This window comes from Eschrichtius robustus, chromosome 4 (assembly GCF_028021215.1).
Source record: "Eschrichtius robustus isolate mEscRob2 chromosome 4, mEscRob2.pri, whole genome shotgun sequence".
In the NCBI taxonomy this organism is placed as follows: domain Eukaryota; kingdom Metazoa; phylum Chordata; class Mammalia; order Artiodactyla; family Eschrichtiidae; genus Eschrichtius; species Eschrichtius robustus.
In genome coordinates, this window is record NC_090827.1 from 124,676,188 (window position 1) to 124,693,404 (window position 17,217).

General features: G+C 40.6%; 1 protein-coding gene across 11 annotated transcripts in view; it reads left to right on the forward strand.

The window, feature by feature from the left end:
• The window catches only part of ALPK1 (alpha kinase 1), a 121,048-nt gene extending 105,421 nt beyond the window's left edge, over nt 1-15,627 (forward strand). For 5 of the 11 annotated variants that reach the window (XM_068543319.1, XM_068543318.1, XM_068543317.1 and 2 more), the window contains 8 exons: nt 488-564; nt 1,428-1,523; nt 3,452-3,556; nt 4,246-6,379; nt 8,781-8,934; nt 12,168-12,330; nt 13,605-13,791; nt 14,961-15,627. In XM_068543319.1, the coding sequence (XP_068399420.1) occupies nt 488-564; nt 1,428-1,523; nt 3,452-3,556; nt 4,246-6,379; nt 8,781-8,934; nt 12,168-12,330; nt 13,605-13,791; nt 14,961-15,169 (3,125 nt within the window). In that variant the 3' untranslated portion in view covers nt 15,170-15,627. Of the gene's footprint in view, nt 1-487; nt 565-691; nt 1,116-1,427; nt 1,524-3,451; nt 3,557-4,245; nt 6,380-6,853; nt 6,985-8,780; nt 8,935-10,460; nt 10,590-11,572; nt 11,771-12,167; nt 12,331-13,604; nt 13,792-14,960 lie in introns of those variants that run through there. The other 6 variants (XR_011073948.1, XM_068543324.1, XR_011073947.1 and 3 more) reach the window with 6 other exon arrangements.
• Nucleotides 15,628-17,217: the final 1,590 nt, after the last annotated feature.

Sequence of the window (17,217 nt, forward strand, 5' to 3'; positions counted from 1 at the left end):
TGGCTCTCAGCTCATTAGGACTCCGTTTGATATAGTGACGCCTTACTCTAAACCCACCCTGACAGCTTACCCATTCACTCCTGGGAAGGTATTCCTGAGTTTTACAAGCAAAGTTTATAGGACCCTAATTATACTTTAAAATGCAAACTAATGTGTTTGAAATTTAACAGAGGAAGGTAATTGTTATCTTGTAAATAATGGAGAAAATTATTTCTATATTAATGTATCTTATATGTACACATGTAATATATGATATTTCTTACTGTTTCCCTGTGAAAGGGAAAAATTATCTGTATTAAACCAACTGGAAAAACAGATTGCTGTTTTTCCAGCAGATTGCTATCTGCTGATTGCTGTCAATCTAATCTAGTCATATATTTTCTTAACAAAATCCAATGAATCTTCTTTCTGTATTAGTTTTTAAAGGTATTTTCTGACGCAGGAGCACAGATACTCGCAGTTTGTCCCATGTCCTCCTTTTTTGCAGGGATGTGGTGCGAAGCAGCAGAGTTAATATGGGCCTCGATCATAGGATATCTGACGCTTCCTCAGCCAGATAAAAAGGTTGTTTGTCTAGTGCTTATTTTCTCGTTTCCTATACTTGTCTTTGAAAGATTATCTCCTTGTGGCACAATTCAGTTTACCATTTATCAATTTTATTGGTCCTATTTTTATTGATTCTCCACAGGCATCGGACCAGGAACATTTGGTAACTTCCTTCTAGTGTCTTGCTCGTCCTCACTCACAGCTAGACGCCTGGCATATATTTAGTATTTCTATATATATTTGTAACTATTTATGCATTTATTTCTACCAATCCATTTATTTTTATTGATACCTATTTTATTATATATTTAGCCTTTACCTGATTCCATAGCAAAGTTGAGATGGTCAAGTTGCTTATATGCAAAATCATTTTCCTTGAGTTGAGTGGGAAAAGACTTCGATTAACTGTTTACGCAGCATCTTCATTCAAGAAATTGAGAAGCAACATTTGCTCTCCTACTTGATGTTTTCATTCTCTGTGACTCTGTGAGAATATTCTCCTTGGGTCACACATCTTCCCAAGCTGTGTCAGCAGCGCTGCTGCCGACAGCCCTCTTCACAGCACAAAGGTAATGGGGCGTGGGGACTCTGGCTTGGGCCAATTCATTATGCCTAGCAGTATGGACAAGTTAGTGCTGACAATCCAGTGAAGCCCAGCTAAGAAACAGCTGAGTTTACATTACTCCCATGTCCTCAGGATGTGATGGTCTTTCAAGCCCGGTGACATCCAGTTGAGAAGTATCCGCAGTGTCATAATAACAATAGCAATAATAATAAGCAATGGTTTATTTAGAAGGCTAATCATTGACTTTAGGCCTTGAGATGAGAGCAACAATTGACTGTGAATTCCTAATCTGTGTTTTGTTTGTATTTCCTTACAGGGCATTTCCACATCACTAGGTATACTGGCAGATATCTTTGTTTCCATGAGCAGGAAAGATTATGAAAAGTTTAAAAGCAATCCTGAAATTAACTTGGTAACTATCACTTGTCAAAACCATGGTGCAGAGTGGCATCACCTACAAAACTGTCAACATTATTCTTGGTGCTTGGTTAGTTCTGTCTCCTGGAGTCAGGGGGCACAGTGTCTCCCCTCTTCAAGTAATGTGAGCAATCCTGGAGACAGTTCCTGTGGTGTCCTGTTTGGCTGTATTATCCCAGCACCTAGCCCAGGACCAGACCTACAGAGGGCACTGGGGGAAGAAAAGACTGATGGATGAATGAATGAATGAAATCAAAGTGATAAATGCTTTGAACCCCATGATTTCCTTTCAAATTATCACAAAATTCAGTTTCCACACTTGGGCTATCTCAATGACAAAGGGGTAATAACTTTAAGACTTTAATTACCATCTGTTCAAATCAGAGCATCAGTCACTTGCTCAGGCTCTTATCTTTGATAATAATGATTACAAATATTTGTATATTGCTTTATAATTCAAAAAGTGTGTGTATATATGTATATGATCCACATACACCACATCTACCTATGAGGTAGGTAGAGCAAAATGTGTCACTCCCAGTTTAGAGAAAAATAAACTAAGGTCCAGAGAAACTAAGTGACCTCTGCAACTTGTACAATCAGTAAGAAAGAACTGGGAGCAGAGGCCAGGTCTCTAACCAGTTCGGAGCATCGCACAGACATTGACTTCTCTCCTGCACTGCACTGAAATTGAGATTTTTAACGGTATCATCAGTTACTGCCTTTTTAAAAATACCAAAGCGGGACTTCCCTTGTGGCCAGTAGTTAAGAATCCGCCTGCCAGTGCAGGGGACACCGGTTCGAGCCCTGGTCCGGGAAGATCCCACATGCCTCGGAGCAGCTAAGCCTGTGCGCCACAACTACTGAGCCTGCGCTCTAGAGTCCATGAGCCACAACTACTGAAGCCCGCACGCCTAGAGCCCGTGCTCCGCAAGAAGAGAAGCCACTGCAGTGAGAAGCCCGCACACTGCCACGAGGAGTAGCCCCCTCTCACCGCAGCTAGAGAAAGCCTGCGCGCAGCAACGAAGACCCAACGCGGCCAAAAATAAATAAATTAATTAAATAAGTACATTTATTAAAAAAAAACACCAAAACAGCAACAGTAACTGTACTCAGTACTAGTTAGTGTAGCATAAGAACACATACAGCTTGGTGCTAGCGATCTGAATCTTAGCAAAATGTTGCTTTTGCTGTCAGACAGACCAAAACACAGGAAAAGGGTTATGCCCCTTGTTCCGTGAAGTTGTCTCTGAGGACTGTTTAAAATTGCAAACTGCCCTTCTGCCTTGGACCTCCTCAACCTCTTCTCACTTTATTTTTCTTTGGAACACTTGCTGCCATCTCAAATACTATGCATTTTACTTATTTTGTGTATTGACTGATCCCCTCCCCTTAACAGAAAATAAGCTTATTGCAGGCTCACTGTCTGCTCCCTCCTTTGTGGCTAGAACAGTGCCTGGCACATGGAGGTACTCAATACATATTTCTGGAATAAATGATTGAATCTTTAATTGCTGTGAAATCGTACATTAAAGGGCTCTTTGCCAAGAACAATGCAGAAATCATCAGTGAATCTGACTGCAAAATGTGCAGAGTTCTGTGAACAAAGAGCTGCACGATCCTCCAAAGAAACTTGTCTGAACTACTTTGCGCAGGCAGGCAGCGTGAATGTTTGCACACGTGAGGCCTTCTCTGCGGTACGAGTTGGGGATGGATGATGTATGGGTGTGGGGGAAAGGACCGTCACTGTCCTGGGGTCTTTTGACCCACTTACTCTTTCTTGGCCCTGTTCTGAAATGGTTGTGATGAGGCGCAGGGCATGCCTCAGAATCTTGAAAGAAAAGCAAAGGAATTTTATAGCCTGTCTTTTGCTAATGGATCAATAATTGTCAACAGTACACTCGGCCTCCTGTTTTCTCACAGGGCTTGCTGAAGGAGTTTGACCACCATTTGCTGTCAGCCGCTGAGGCCTGCAAGCTGGCAGCTGCCTTCAGTCCCTACACGCCCCTCTTCGTGCTCACGGCTATGGTAAACAGTGCAGCCCTCACTGCTCCTCTCTCCGGTGACAGATGTAACTGGTGGGAGGGAAGGGTCTAACCTTAAAATAGGCTTTGTGTATATCATTAGATAATTGTGATCAGACCTCACATATGTAAAGGTTTTATCAGTCAGAGTAGTGACGTCCTGGTGGGAGCTAAGTTAATACAGCCGGAGGATTTGATGTTATCTGCTCTAGAACAATGGTTCCCACGCATGTCAGAATCACCTAAAAGCCCTTTCAAAATACATATTCTTGGGCTCTACCCTAAATCCACTAAATGTAAATCCCTGGGATTTGTACCCAGAAACCTTTCATTATGAAATACTGCCCAGGCGATTCAAATGCACAGAGGGGTTTGGAAGCCACTAATCTGTTGTTTCGACTATTATTAAACAAATGATGTGTTTGTATATAGCAAAATTATTATGTCCACATTCCACGTGTAGACTCTGTTTGCTAAAACTAACAATAGCAACAATAACAAATTTATCGTCTCTGATCAAAAAGCATCAGGGGTACAGGAGGATGGTAGCTGGTAGTTTCTGTATTTTTCCATGGCACATGTTTATTTTTTTATAATATTTCTAATGACTGTCCTCCAGGGCTGAAAAGTTTTCCCTGATTCACCTCCAGTTTCCAATTCAGTGTCTGATTTTGTATTTGGTATTTTCCTCAGAATATTCGCGGCACATGCCTGTTGTCATATAGCAGTTCTAGTGACTGTCCTCCAGGAGTGAAAAATTCATATCTGTGTGAAGCCAAAGAGGCCTTTGAAATTGGCCTCCTTACCAAGAAATGTGATGAACCAGTTACTGGAAAACAGGAGCTCCATAGTTTTCTCAAAGCTGCTTTCGGTCTCACCACCGTGCATCAGAGGCTCTATGGGGAGATGGAGACGGTCCACACAGCAAGTCAGCTCTGTAGTGAAGCTATGGGAAAGCTGTATACTTTCAGTGCTTCCTCCAGAAGTCAGGAGAGAGAAGCTATCTCTCAGGAAATCATGTCTGTTATCACCAGGGTGAAGGAACAGTTACAAGTTCAAAGCTTCTCAAATTTAGATGACAAGTCTTATGTTCCAGAGGGTTTCAAGTGTGGGTTGGAGAAACCCATCTTGCATGGGCAAGTGGATTTCCAAAAAATTCTTGAAACCTATTCACAGCACCACACTTCGGTGTGTGAAATATTTGAAAGCACTTGTGGAAACAACAAAAATAAACAGAAAGGTACAAAAACAGGAGTCTGTATCACTGATCTAAAAACAGAAACAAAAAACATAGATACTGTGAGTACTACTGAGGACAAACCACGTTTTGAAGAAGGCATGGTAATATCTTCCTCCCAAATGGCTAAGAATGGTTGGGAGAAACTCAGGAGGGTAGGAAGGAGAAACTGGGCCGGTTCTGATGCATTTCGAGTCTCCGTGGATGAAGATGTGGAGACCGAGGCTGAGTCAACAGACCATAGCAGTGGTGGGGGAGCTGTTTTGAACAAGTCTCTGAGCGACAGCCAGAGCTCCAGTTCTTGGAGCAAGTTATCAGGGTGTAGTTCTTCTACAAGCTGGGAGGAAGTGAATTACCATGTTGATGATATGTCAGCCAGAAGAGAGCCTAGCAAGGAAGAACATCACATGGACACTCGGTGTTCCACGGCCCCGGCAGAAGAACTGGAGATCGATGGGGAGAGCAGAGCTGTAGGTCCACTGTCTTCAGAGCTTCATGGTCTCTCTCTCCAGGTGTCCAGGGATGACAGTTTAGAGTCTTCTCAAAGTCAACTACACAAGCCCGTGCCCTTGACAACTTTCCCTCCTCATAACACAGCAGGCACTTTGTTGGCCTCAGGTGCAGGACTGTTAAAAGGAGCTCCAGAAGGTATGTGGGAAGCCGGAAATGTGAGGTCCAGAAATACTTCTACTCATTCCAGACCCTCATTTGGTTCTGCTTCTTGGTCTTCTGATTCTGGTTGGCCCAAAAACATGGCCACATATCCTTCGATCCAAGAAGAAGAAACCTTTGAAATAATTGGTAAGTTTCCAGGAATCAACTGTGACGCCAAAGACAGGCATGAAGAAGAGAAGAGAGAAGAAATCAAAGGAGACGCAGGTCCCACATTTAAAGATAGCCCCTGCTGGGTTGACCCAGAAGAAGAAACAGCAGAGAGAGCAGAAGATATGCCCGTAGACTTCCACATAGTTGTGGACGAGCCTCTGGGCAAAAGTTCCATGACAGCATGTAGCACTTTCACTCCTCCTTGGCTTGTTCAAAATCCTGACTCAGGGAAAAGTGGTGGCCCAGTCAAAGAGCAGGGCATTGACCCTGATGCCTCCACGGTGGATGAGGAGAGCCAACTGCTGGACAGCACAGATGTTCACGCCGCAAGCACGCATGGCCCTCACAGACCATGTGCTCTGAGGCAGCTGTGTGGTCAGGGAGCCCAGATCCCCAGTTCCTCGGTAAGTGGTAACACTTCCATCCCTGTCCTCAGCGAGGACTGCACTACCACAGAGGAAGCAAATGAACCTGGAAACCTGCTAAACTGCAGCCAGAGTTCCAGCTCGTCCTCGGCATGGTGGTTGGAATCATCCGGCATTTCCAGTGGTTCTTCTGAGGGAGAAAACCCATGGTCCTGTCTGAATTCCAGTGGAAGTTCTTTTGTTTCATTGCCAGGAATGGCAACGCAAAAGATCCTTAAGGCTCGCACCCTGCAGCCTGATGACTTTGAAAAACTCTTGGCAGGGGTGAGGCACGATTGGCTGTTCCAGAGACTGGAGAATACAGGAGTTTTTAAGTCCAGGCAACTGCATGGAGCACATAGTAAGTACAGCCTTTCAGGAGGCATCTCTGCATGTTCGGGGCCCCCTGAAACTCTTGTTATGTAGATCACTTAAAGCTCATGAAAGATATCGACCCCTGTTATGCTTTGTGAATATATAGAGAAATGTGTAGCTCAGGGACCTTCTTCCCTGCTATAAAGACACACAAGGCAGTAAGGGAGAATCTTACAGGACTCGGGAGCAGTCATCAGTCAGGGCTTAAAACAGCTCTGGATGCCATATACACTCAGCATTTGTCTCCTCCATGGATTCTCATTACCAACCAGCTGATTTTTCTGTATTTTTCCCATTCAAATCCTAGGGAGATGGGGTTTGACCTAGTTACACATCATCCTTCTAGTGGGCAGAGGCTTTCACACCTGTCCTAAGTGGTTTCTTGCCAGTCAGTGGATTGATCGGGTACAATTAGCAACTGCTTCCTGCTTAAGGGACAGCGCAAGGTCTCTTCCCCTAGCAGGAAGCCTTGGCTGCGGCCACCCAGCCATCAGCACGTCCAGCACAGCTTAGAAGTGGTGGAGAAGCTGGGAGAAGACAAAAGAAGGTTCTTCTCTTAGCCCAGAGGGTCACATTGTAATGCCCTCCAAGGTACTAAAGAATTATTTGAATGAGAAAAAAAAACTATTGTAAAATGCATTTCAGAGGAAATAAACTATGTAGATTGCTGAGCACTGGATACTAAAGTAGTTCTCAACACTGGTATGGCATGAGAATCTCCCAGGAGGCTTTTTTTTTTTTTTTAAAGGATGCTTTGGGTCTTCATTGCTGCACGAGGGCTTTCTCTAGTTGCGGCGAGCGAGGGCTACTCTTCGTTGTGGTGCGCAGGCTTCTCATTGTGGTGGCTTCTCTTGTTGTGGAGCACGGGCTGTAGAGGTGCGGACTTCAGTAGTTGTCGCAGGCTTAGTTGCTCTGCAGCATGTGGGATCTTCCCAGACCACGGCTCGAAACCGTGTCCCCTGCATTGGCAGGCGGATTCTTAACCACTGCGCCACCAGGGAAGTCCTGAGAATCTCCCAAGAGGCTTTTTTAAACTTCCAGTGCCTCACCCCAGAGATTCCAGTCTAATGGGTCTGTGATGTGATCCAGGCATCCTTATTTTTTAAGAGCTCCCCAGGGACTTTGTGTAAAGCCAATGTAAAGAACTTCTGTTTCAAAGTATTTCAGTGTTTTGCCTGCTACCTTGAAGTCAGACTAAAAGACAGATCAGGTTGTTGCCAAAAGAAGCAAAATTCTCAAATAGGGTTTCCCTGCTTACTGTGAGATTCTGCAGTTTCAAAATCACATTTCTGAGAGTTAGGTAGCTGCCTTATTGTTTTGTCTGTGTGCCAATTTATGGGTGAAAAAACACGTTGGAGGAAAGCAAGGCCCAAAGTTGAAAAAACTGAACAAGTTATGCATTCTCTCCTTGCTTCTTCCCTCAGTTCACTGCCCTTTCTATGTGTGTGTGCAAGCAGCTCACCTTCCATTTCCTTCCCCAGCTTCTCTGATTGAGTCACCCAACCACGATCACCATCTCCCCCAACCCCGTCATCTCCCTTCCCCGATCCCAGACCTGTGGGTTTATCTCACTTTAAGTGTTTTCTCTCCCGAGTCTCCTGTTCATTTACCCTTTATCACAACCTAGACACTGGAAGTCTTTGTTCACTTCACTTTAACTTGGATCCCAAAATGTTGCATTTCTTCCTTAGGGTTCATGTTGGTCTTCCCCCTTAAAGAGGTGTTTTCTTGCTAGCATTGGTCTTCCTTTCTTTAAGGTGGAAACAACCCTTACTTTTTCCTCTTATCTTCTTCTCCTTTTTCAGTTGAGTTTGCATCTTTGTACAGTAGCTATATTTTCTCAGTAGTTCCTGGACTTTCCCAACTTAAAATATGTAAAAGAAAACTAGGGTGCACTTTGATATGCAATCTAGGATTCCTGGAGTTGCCAGGAACCTTTGGGGTAGAATTATTCAATTTATTTCTATCTGCGTGATCTGGCATAGATAGCAGCCTCTATTATTTGAGGTCCCCAGATAATTAGAAGACAATGCACACACTTATCACTTGTTCCAAGATGGTCTCTGGGATTTTGCTGTTTAAAAAGCCCTTTTATTTTCCATTACTTTCATACAGAAGCTCTGACCTAAATACCTTGCCATAACAAACAAGAGATTTTGTGAACCAAAGGCTATTCTTCATTGTAATTTCTCAAGCTTTACCTTTTATTCATACTTCACTAGCTTTTTAGTAATAGTCGTAGAAGAGGATAAAGTTTGAGAAAATATATTAAACAGTTGAATATTTCAAATGAGCTGGACTGGAACCTGTGTTACTTCAGTTTTATCCATGAATTGTAAGATCTTTTTGAAAAATAAGATCCATATTAATCTTATCTTTTTTTCAAGATGCTCTTTTGTTAAAATATTCCAAGAAATCTGAACTGTGGACAGCCCAGGAAACTGTTGTGTATTTGGGGGACTACCTGAATGTGAAGAAGAAAGGCAGACAAAGGAATGCATTTTGGGTGCATCATCTTCATCAAGAAGAAACTCTGGGGAGGTATTGCTTAAAAGCACCTATATCACTAATGTAAAAAGGGCTAATTTTCCCCTTCTGTTAAGTAATTGTTTATGAGGCTTTGAAAGGGCTGAAAAAATGGCTAAAATGTATGTTTTCAGAATTCAACTCCTTTTTCCTCCTCCTCGTTAGTTAGTTAACAACAGTTATCATATATGGAGGACCCACGTTATGTCAGCCATTGGGCTGGATGTTTTATATACATGATTTCAAACCCATTAGGGAACATTAAACCCCATTGTACAGATAAGAAAAATAGTGTTCCTGGCTATATGACAGGCCACAGAGTCTTAAACACTGTCACTAAAAATGCTGGCAAGAAAGGCTAAACTATGCAAGCCATACTTCTAAGTAAATGGGTGAGCCTGCAAAAAAAGGCAGAAAAATCCTCTAAGGCCAGGGTTGAAGCATATCCAGGGATGTAAGTGAATACTGAATCCTTAAGACACCCTCCATAGAAGTTTTGGGCAGGGGAGGGATGAGAGAGCAGTTAGTGACAGAAGTTACACATGGAAGGGGATGAGTTTAGAGACCACGGATATATATATATATATATATATATATATATATATATATATTTTGGTTTTTTTCCCATTGGAGTATAGTTCCTTTACAATATTGTGTTAGTTTATACTGTGCAGCAAAGTGAATCAGCTATACGTATACATATATCCCCTCTTTTTTGGATTTCCTTCTCATTTAGGTCACTACAGGGCACTGAGTAGAGTTCCCTATGTTGTACAGTAGGTTCTCATTAGTTATCTATTTTAGACATAGTATCAATAGTGTATATATGTCAATCCCAATCTCCCAGTTCATCCCACCGCCCCCTCCTTGGTATCCATTCGTTTGTTCTCTGCGTCTGTGTCTCTGTTTCTGCTTTGTAAATAAGATCGTCTATACCAATTTTTTCGGATTCCACATATATGCGTTAATATACGATATTTGTTTTTCTCTTTCTGACTTCCTTCATTCCGTATGACAGTCTCTAGGTCCATCCATAGAGACCACCGATATAAAGCAGGGACGCAGGAATGGCTACATGCTCAAAAATAGGTTATTTAAAAATATGCCACCCCCACTGAGGCAAATAACCTGGAAAGTTTTTTGTTTGGCCTTAGTTCTTGATGACAACTTTAAGCAAAAACTCACCTGAAAATTAGTGATCACAGGTGGTACTCATTGGGTTTAAGGCCTAATTTTATACCATATGCGTATTTTAAAGGACCTATAGGCAAGACTTTTAATTTAATGTAGACCTTGATCTTTAGCCAAATCCAAAAAATGTAAGAAATAAATAGGAAGAGGAAAAAAGAGAGAAATTGGGTGACTCTTAAATAGTAGAAATACATTTCTTGAAAAGGTTGTTGATGATAATAATAATAGTAAACATGTACATTTCTTACTATGTCCCAAGCCCTGTTTTAAGTCATTGATATACTAATTTAATTAATCCTCAAAAAACCCTATGAGGTAGTTACTACTGTATTATTATCCCCATCTTACAGATGAGAGAACTGAGACACAGAGATGTTAAGAAACCTGCACCAATTCACACGTCAAAGTGGTGAAACCAGGTGTTACGGGTATAATTGTGTCCCTCCAACCCCAGATCCAAGTTGACATTATAACCTCAGGTACCTCAGACTGTGATCTTATTTGGAAATGGAGTCATTGCAGATGTAATTAGTTAAGATGAGTTCATACTGGAGTAGGATAGGCCCATCATCCACTACGACTGGTATCCTTATAAAAAGAGGAAATTTGGAGATAGACACACACAGGGAGAATGCATGTAAAAATTGTAGTTATGCTGCCACCAAGCAGGAACTATCAGAAGCCAGGAGAGAGGCCTGGAAAAGATCCTTCCCTAATGCCTTCAGAGGGAGCATGGCTCTGTTGACACCTTGATCTTAGACTTAGAGACTCTAGAACTGTGAGAAAGATCAGTTTCTGTTGTTTAAGCCACCCACATTGTGGCACTTTGTTACAGCAGTCCTAAGCAACTAACATACCAGGATACATGATAGGAGGATCTGAGATGGGAAATAAAAGAGAGAAGAAGAGACAGGGAAGATGGAGTGAAAGGGTCTAACATACATCTGACCAGAAAAAGATAACAGAGCAAATAGAAAAGAATTACTATTTTAATAGATGATTTCTGACAATTTTCCAGAACTGCCAAAACATACTAATCTTCAAATACAGGAATCACAATGAATCCCAAGTAGGATAAAAAGTGTTGTTTGTGCACATAACAGGTGATGATGGAAAACAGTATTTGTACAGATGAAGTAATTATAAAAGGAAAGGGTAGAGGAAGCCTTCAGATTGATTAGTTGACCTAATATAAGGTCATGCTGCAGGGAGTGAAAGATCTGCTTCCAGAGTCCATGCACTTTCCAGTACCCATGCTTTCTCCCTTGACTTACCAAAGAAGTCTGGTGAACTGCTACACTAAGTGGACACTTTCTCTTTAAAATCAGTATCATCTGGGGTCAATGTATTAGGATTCTCCAGAAACACAAAACCAGTAAGGTATGTGTGTGTGTGTGTGTGTGTGTGTGTGTGTGTGTGTGTGTATATAAAGAGATTTATTTTTAGGAATTGACTCCCATAGTTATGGAGGCTAGCAAGTCTCAGCATCTACAGTTGGCAAGATGGAGATCCAGGAGGGCTGATGATATGTAGTTCCAGTCCAAAGGCCAACAGGCTTGAGACCCAAGAGGGGATGATGTTTCAGTTCAAGTCCCAAAGCAGGAAAAGATCACTGTCCCAGCTCAGAAGCAGGCAAGAATTCTCTGTTACTCGAAAGAAGGTCAGCCTTTTGTTCCATTTGTCCCTTCAACTGGATGAGGCCCACTCACATTAGGGAGGGCAACCTACTTTACTCAGTCTATTGATTTAAATGTTAAACTCATCCAAAAACACCCTCACAGAAACACCCAGAATAATGTTTGACCAAATATTTGGGCATCCTGTGGACAAATCAAGTTGACACATAGACTTAACCATCAGTCAGCTAGTATGAATTATGTTCCACTGTTCAGGTGGCTCTTACAAAATTATTTGAGTCATGAGATAAGATAACATTAACAATCTAAGGCGGAGAAAGAGTAACATCTTTCAAGCATTTTTGCATATCTCTCTTGATCTTTCTTACTGTATAGTAGGATCACTTTGCATTTCTTTGTGTGGTTTTTCTCCATTCACAGATATGTTGGGAAAGAATATAAGGAGCAGAAGGGGCTCTGGCACCACTTCATCGATGTGGAGAGGCAGATGACTGCACAGCACTATGTGACAGAATTTAACAAGAGACTTTACGAACAAAAGATTCATACACAGATATTCTACATACCATCCTCAATATTACTGGTAAGATTAAAGAAGTCAAGAGTTTGATTAAGCGGGACTGTAAATATATATTAGGTTAGGTTTCTATTGCCAACCTACCATTCATCTACCTCCACCATCATTGTGGTAAAATTCAATAAACTCAGTTACCAGCTTCCTTCATCTACTTCATCTGCTTCAACTACTTGTAAGATATGTAAGAAATATGACCCTCTGTACCCTGATGCATCATTTGGATCCTTCAAGTCACATTTGAAGATCTGTTGATCCTGGTACCTGGTCCCTCATGGTCGAGTTAGCATTTTTAGTATACTTTTCCTTTGTGTTGTCTTTGTACTTTTAGAGAGAGAGAAAGGACCCTAAAGATCATATCTAATACAAATTATTCCCTCAACATGATGCATATATCCTGTTTCATATTCATTGACCCCCACCCCTTGCAATCAAGTGATAACTAAGCCATAGCTTAAACACCTTCAGTAAGAAAAAAATAATTCGTGTTTTTTTACTTTAAATAATTCCAGCTGTTAGGAAGTTGGCCCAGATCTGTCATCTTCTAATTTCTACCTGGATTGTAGCTCTTCCCTCTGGGGCCATTGAGACCAATCCCTCTTCACTATGATATCTGTTTAAATATGCAAAGGCACCCATCCCCACTGACATTTCTCTTCTTTGGATTAAGAATACCCTGCTTCCCCAAAGATGTTGGATCTTAGCACATTTACACCCTAAAGAATTTTTTTTTTTTACTTTGGCCAGAGATATTTTTAGACCCATATTTTGTTACTTATTTAATAATAGTTATTATCTATTTTGCAGTTTCTTTATGTGAAGCACTATGCTGGGCATTTAACAAACAAACATTAACTCTAACCTTTGAAACAAAATAGATCTACCGTCTACAAAATAGATCACATTGCACAAAAATGCTTGAGCTGATATTGCAACCCAGAGTCACAGTGCAGGATCTAGCTACATGCCCTGGCAAGCCAGCCCCCTAGGGTAGGTCACTTCATGGACTAATTTTTATTTGCACTTTTTAATAAAAGAATAATAAAAATTTTAGGTTCCATTATATGCCACATACATGTTAAGCACTTTACATGCATGGTCTCATATAATCCTTTTAATGGTCCTATCGCTATTATTACACCCACTTTACAAAAAAGGAAACCAAAATCTAGAGACGTAATAGTGCTCCTAAGTGGCAAAGCCTGGGTTCAAATTGAGATCTTCTGACCGCAAAGACCGTGGCCTTCACCACTGTTATACTGTCTCCCATTTCTACTTTTCAGATTTTAGAGGGCAAGACAATAAAAGGATGTGTCAGTGTGGAACCTTACATACTGGGAGAATTTGTAAAATTGTCAAATAACACGAAAGTGGTGAAAACAGAATACAAAGCCACAGAATATGGCTTGGCTTACGGCCACTTTGCTTATGAGTTTTCCAATCATAGAGATGTTGTGGTCGATTTACAAGGTATGTGAAACAGAATTATTTTTTTGTTTTTAGTATTATTTATATGTAAATGTGAGGTTTTGTAACTAGCTCTACTAATCATTATTTAATAAATAGATTGTTCAGTGCATAGGCTACTATTTGAAATTAAATTAATCAATTTTGCTGTGTGTAGCAAATGATGCCTAGAAAAAAATGTTTAAAGCTTTCTGCAAGTGTCTAAGGTGTCAAATAATCAGTGAGAAGATCTGGCTCACATTCTCTTGGGCTTCATTCTAGAGCAAATCCGTAACAGCATTTTTAAAAATTTCACTCACGTGGATTTGAGTGATGTAGGTTTCTTATGACTGCATGTTTTAATGTGTCAAAGTCTTTCCACACTTTCTTTCCTCTAGCTCTTTACCTTTATTACAGGTGTGGTACTGGGTTTCATAATTGGAATCATTATGGAACAGAAAGCTGTGTGTACTTGAATCTAACTTCCTTTAAAATCTTCATTAACATTTACATTTTGTTTCAGTTTGGTATTTTATTTATCAGAATTATTAGCCATTATTCTATACTTCATTTGAATGATAAATGAGTTTTATTATAATTATTTCTAGTAAAGATTCTATGACCATCCTCCAAGATCTTTTCTATCCCCCTTCCATAGCATTTATCATCACTCTGTTATATTACATATTTTACTTACTTATATTGTTTATTAATCTGTCCCCCTTCACAAGAATGTTACACCAATGAGTACAGAGATTTTTTACTAACTTGTTCACTGCTGTATCTCCAGCACCCCAAACAGTGTTTTATACAGTGTGTACACTCAATAAATATTTGTTAAACGAACAGAGGAATGTATGAATTAATGAGTGAAGCATTAAAGAAACTTCTGAATCATGAAAATATTGTGATTTAATAATTATACTAAGTGCATGTTATTGCTCTCTAATTCCTGGGTCTGGTATGTCATATTTGACAAATTTAATTACCCAATATTTAATTATTCTTCTTAAAGCAATAATTGGAATATGCAACACCAAATCCCTTAACAGAAATTTATTTATCATAAACCAGAGGATGACCAGGTTTTTAAAGTGTCTTGTATATATTACACATATATATTTTTTTTTCAGAAACACTTTACTGACACTTACAGAGGATTTAATTCTCAGACATATGTATTTCTCTTTTAGGTTGGGTGACTGGTAATGGAAAAGGGCTCATCTACCTCACAGATCCCCAGATTCACTCTGTTGATCAGAAAGATGTCACTACCAATTTTGGAAAGAGAGGAATTTTTTACTTCTTTAATAACCAGCATGTGGAATGTAATGAAATATGCCATCGACTTTCTTTGACAAGACCTTCAATTGAGAAACCAAATAATTCAGAGACCATCTAGAGTGATAATGACCACTTAGTGCTACTCACCAATGCCGGGCTCTCCCCTCCTTCCAGGGACACCAGTTATGGCACAGCCTGGTCCCTTGGGTTTAGGTGGGAACGTGGGACTGGTTCCGGCCAATGATCTGTGAGAGGAATTGATGAGTATCACTTTCAGGCCCATATTAAATTGCCAGGGCAACACCAGGGCAGAGTCTCTTTCCCTCTGCGCAGTTACCAAGAGTACACCAGGAGATAGCTGCTCATCAGCATAAGTCCTGCAATGAGGAAGTCACAGGAAAGAGCCCCACTGACCCACGATGGACAGAAAACACATATGAGAAATAAACTTCTCTGTCTTAAGCCATGGAAATTTTGGAGCTTTTGTCACTGTCCAACAAGACTGATACTATTGGTGTTTTTCTTATTGATTTAGGAGTTCTTTATATATATATTAAAGAATTCAGGCCTTTGTGATATGCGCTCCAATTTTTTTGTTTGTCTTTTGACTTTGTATGAAACTTTTTTCCATGCAGAATTTGTTTTATACACTTGAATTCATCAGTCTTTTATTTTATGGCTTCTAGGTTATATGTCTTCCGTAGATCTTCCCTACTCTGGGTTTTGTTATTTTTAATCCTCCCATATTTTCTTCTAGTGCATTTACACTTGTGAGAGGTCTGAGGGAAGACGGTGCGTTTTGATGGCCACCACAGTCTGCCCTTGCACCACACAGATCTGGTGCTTCACACAGGTTTGGGGATCAGCGCCTCCATGATCTCACCGAAAGAAGTTTACAGACAGAAGGTTGGTGAGATACTCCCTTACTGCAGTTAGTCTTCGGGGCTGCAACTGGTACACGCTCTCTCCCTCCTCCACTATTCATTCTAAATTTCCTTTAACTGTTACCTCAGCAAATCTGAGTGCCTTACCTAGTGATGTGACTCAGGCCTACATACGTGAAGGTTCTGAATTCTAAATAGTTATACCTTTCTCAGTTTGAGTTTACTGCACATGTCTTTTCATAATTGCAAATGGAGCAGGTGAGAACCACTCAGATCTCCTGATATGGGGAGTATAGTTGACTGACACCCCCAGCTTGCACCCCTCTCGATCCACCACTGTGTTCACAATTGAAGTCATGCTCCCCCAGTGTGCTCTCAGCTAGTGACTAAGTAAAGTAAGGATGCCAGGCTCTAAATACTTCTAATGGGTGACTGTGCACAAGGTCTTCCCATTGGCCTGACCAGAACCTTCTTAGAACTCTGTGCGGTCTCTGTTGAGACTCTTCCTGCCCAGTCCTCTGTTTGCCCTCTCCTTTCACAGTGCCAGACCTCCGTCATGGTCTCCCTGCATACTCTTGTTCCCTCCCATCGATCCTTTACAGTCTTTTCTCCCAATCAATACCTCATATGTCTAATCCCTTCTTGGCATTTGCTTCTTGAAAAACCCAAACTAACAAAAGTTTATTAAAGAAAAATTTTTAATTTATCTTATTAACAAAATAAAGGAGGAAAATCATATTATAATCTCGAAGATGTAGACAAATCAGTTTATGTTTAAAAAAAGCTCTTTGCGAACTAGGCATAAAGGAAAAGGTTCTGAATCAGATAAAGGGTATTTTAACTTTTTTTAAAAAAGGAATATCATAATTAATAGTGAAGCGCTTAAAGTCTTCCATTTGAGAAAGGGAATAAGCAAATTAGCTCACTATACCAAACTTATCCACCATTTGGAAAAATCAGAAAATATATATATTGTCTCTGTCCCTGGTTCCCGGCACAGAGCTGCTAAATCCCTTGGAATTTCCTGGTGAGAAGATTGTCTCTTGTTATAACGAGGTGACTCTACACCTCAATCAATCATCACTAAAAGTGGGACAGTAAATCGATAATAAAATAACATTTTGGGGACAATTAGGGATTTTTAATGTGTATTGAGTGTTAGATAAAATGAAGTGACGTCTTTTTTTTTTTTAAATTTTATTTATTTATTTATTTATTTATTTATTTATTTATGGCTGTGTTGGGTCTTCATTTCTGTGCGAGGGCTTTCTCTAGTTGCGGC